The sequence below is a fragment of the Prunus avium genome, chromosome 7 (genome assembly GCF_965620075.1).
Source record: "Prunus avium chromosome 7, drPruAviu1.hap1.1, whole genome shotgun sequence".
NCBI classification, from domain to species: Eukaryota; Viridiplantae; Streptophyta; class Magnoliopsida; order Rosales; family Rosaceae; genus Prunus; species Prunus avium.
Genome location: NC_142290.1, coordinates 27,767,905 through 27,770,327, shown reverse-complemented (window position 1 = coordinate 27,770,327; position 2,423 = coordinate 27,767,905). Strand labels below are relative to the sequence as shown.

Genomic DNA, 2,423 nt, shown 5'->3' with positions numbered 1-2,423 from the left:
TGTAAGCGTCGTGACATGCTTAGAGATCAACTACAAGAGGATATTATGGAAGCTCTTGAAAAAGATACTCTTCCAACAAGGCGAGGCTTAAATCAAGAAACTTGTCTCAAGCGTCCCGGTGATACACGTTGGAACTCACATTATGGTACATTACTTAGTATCATTTCCATGTTCAAATCTGTGGTGAAAGTGCTTAAATTGATTATTGAGGATGGCTCCACTGATAATATAGGTGAAGCAAATAGGTCATTGAGAGATATACAATCTTTTGAGTTTGTATTTCACCTATTTTTCATGAGATCTATATTGGGAGTCACAAATGATTTGTCACAAGCATTACAAAGGAAAGACCAAGATATTGGGAATGCAATGGCTTTAGTCAAAGATTGCAAAGACCAACTACAGCACATGAGAGAGAATGCATTTGAAGCCTTGCTTGATCAAGTATCTTCCTTCTGTGGCAAACATGATATTGAGGTTCCAAACATGGATGATGCATATGTAGCTCAATGGAGATCACATCGGAAAGCTCCTAGAATAACACATCTCCATCATTATCGTGTGGATATCTTTATTCAGATCATTGAGTGGCAACTTGCGGAACTAAATCATCGTTTCAGTGAGGTAAATACTGAGTTACTTCTTTGTTTGGCATGTTTGAGTCCGGATGATTCATTCAGAGCTTTTGATAAACAAAAGCTACTTCGTTTTGCTGAATTTTATCCTCAAGATTTTACTCCCCGAGACCTCTTGGCACTTGAAGATCAGCTTGGGATTTATATTCATCATATGCGTACAAGGAGCGATTTTTCTCAATTGAAAGGGATTGGTAGCCTTGCAAGAAAAATGGTGGAGAAAGGGTTGCATAAAACATTTAATTATGTTTATTTGCTTCTCACATTAGCCTTAACTTTACCGGTTGCAACAGCCTCTGTGGAGAGAGCATTTTCTGCTATGAATATTGTGAAAGGTCCACTTCGCAAACGAATGGGAGATCAATGGTTGAGTGATAGCTTACTTGTTTATATTGAGAAAGATGTGTTTATTTGTATTGATAATGACTCTATAATGCAACGTTTTCAGAATATGAAAACCCGTCGTGGACAATTGTAATGTGATTTTTTCTATTAATTAAGAATTATAATATTATCGTTTTAATTTATTTTTTTGTTCTATTTTGTATAGAATTTTCTAACCTTTTAGACGTTGACCCCTGCAAACAAAATTCCTGGATCCGCCACTGGGCACATAACCAGGGAAGAACTTTCGTTCAGTCCCCGGCAACGGCGCCAAAATTTTGTTCTTAATATTATGTTAACTCGCAATTGTACGGGGCTATTAGTAGTATAGCAAGACAAGTACGAGGTCGTACCCACGAAGACTGAGAAGTTAAAACTAGTTATGTACTTAGATTACCAAATTCAAGAAAGTAGGAGGTTATGTCTAAAACAGAATTTAAAACAAGAGTGGTTGTGATTGTTGAACAAAAGAAGAAAAATGAAATTGCAAACAAAAACAAGTAAACAAATGTAACAAAGAGTGGTTTTAAGAGTTGGAAAACAGATTTTGAGACTAGGGCATTCGAATCACCATAACAATTCAATTCTGGGTTATAAAGATTCAAGTAACAAGTCTAATTCAGATTCAAAGATTGATTCTAGCTAAAGTATGATTAGGCCATGGTGTTTGGTCCTAACCTTGTGTTCCTAATTCCCTAATTTGATCATTTGTTGTCTACCCTAAAATTAAGCATTAGGAACCCATTAAGCATAGAAGAACATTTTAAACAACCAAGTATGTATCTAATCCCTGTTGTCGAATGTCCATACATACTCTTCCTATTCATAGTTCAATTCGAATTAAAGCATGGTGTATACTCTTAATTCAAACCAAGATAGGTAACAAACAAGTTCTAATGGTGATCAATCATTCAAACAAGCATGTTAACTTATAAGCATAATGAATAAGAACATGAATCATGAATCAAACTTGAAACTCCAAACTTATAAACCCAGAATATTCATGTTAGGTTACATCGAAGCCCTAGTTATGGATTTAGTTACTCATAATGGAAAAGAGACTTGAACAGAAATGAGAAAACATAATGAATACAATAAGAGTAGAAAAACCCTTTTTCTGAAGTTCTTGTGGTGTCCAAGGCTTCTCCAAGTGCTTCTCCACTTCTAATGCTTCTCCAAGAGCTTCCCCACTTCTAGAAAGATGTATGAAGGATATGGAGGTGATTTGGGATGAGTTTGAGTGAGTGGTGATGGCTAAGGAAGATGAAATTCGTAGGGAAATGGAAGAGAGGTTTGCTGGAGTTGTTTTGGTGATTGTTGGAGTGTTTGGGATTTTGAGAGTGTTTGAGGATGGTTGGAGTGAATTGTGGGGGTTGTGAATCTCAGGATTTGTTGTTTCTTGAA

General features: G+C 36.2%; 1 protein-coding gene across 1 annotated transcript; it reads left to right on the top strand.

Annotated features, from left to right (window-relative positions):
- On the top strand, positions 1-1,113 carry LOC110746763 (uncharacterized). The gene has a single exon (XM_021947005.2). It carries the CDS (start codon positions 16-18, stop codon positions 1,111-1,113), a length of 1,098 nt encoding a protein of 365 aa, XP_021802697.2. The 5' UTR covers positions 1-15.
- Positions 1,114-2,423: the final 1,310 nt, after the last annotated feature.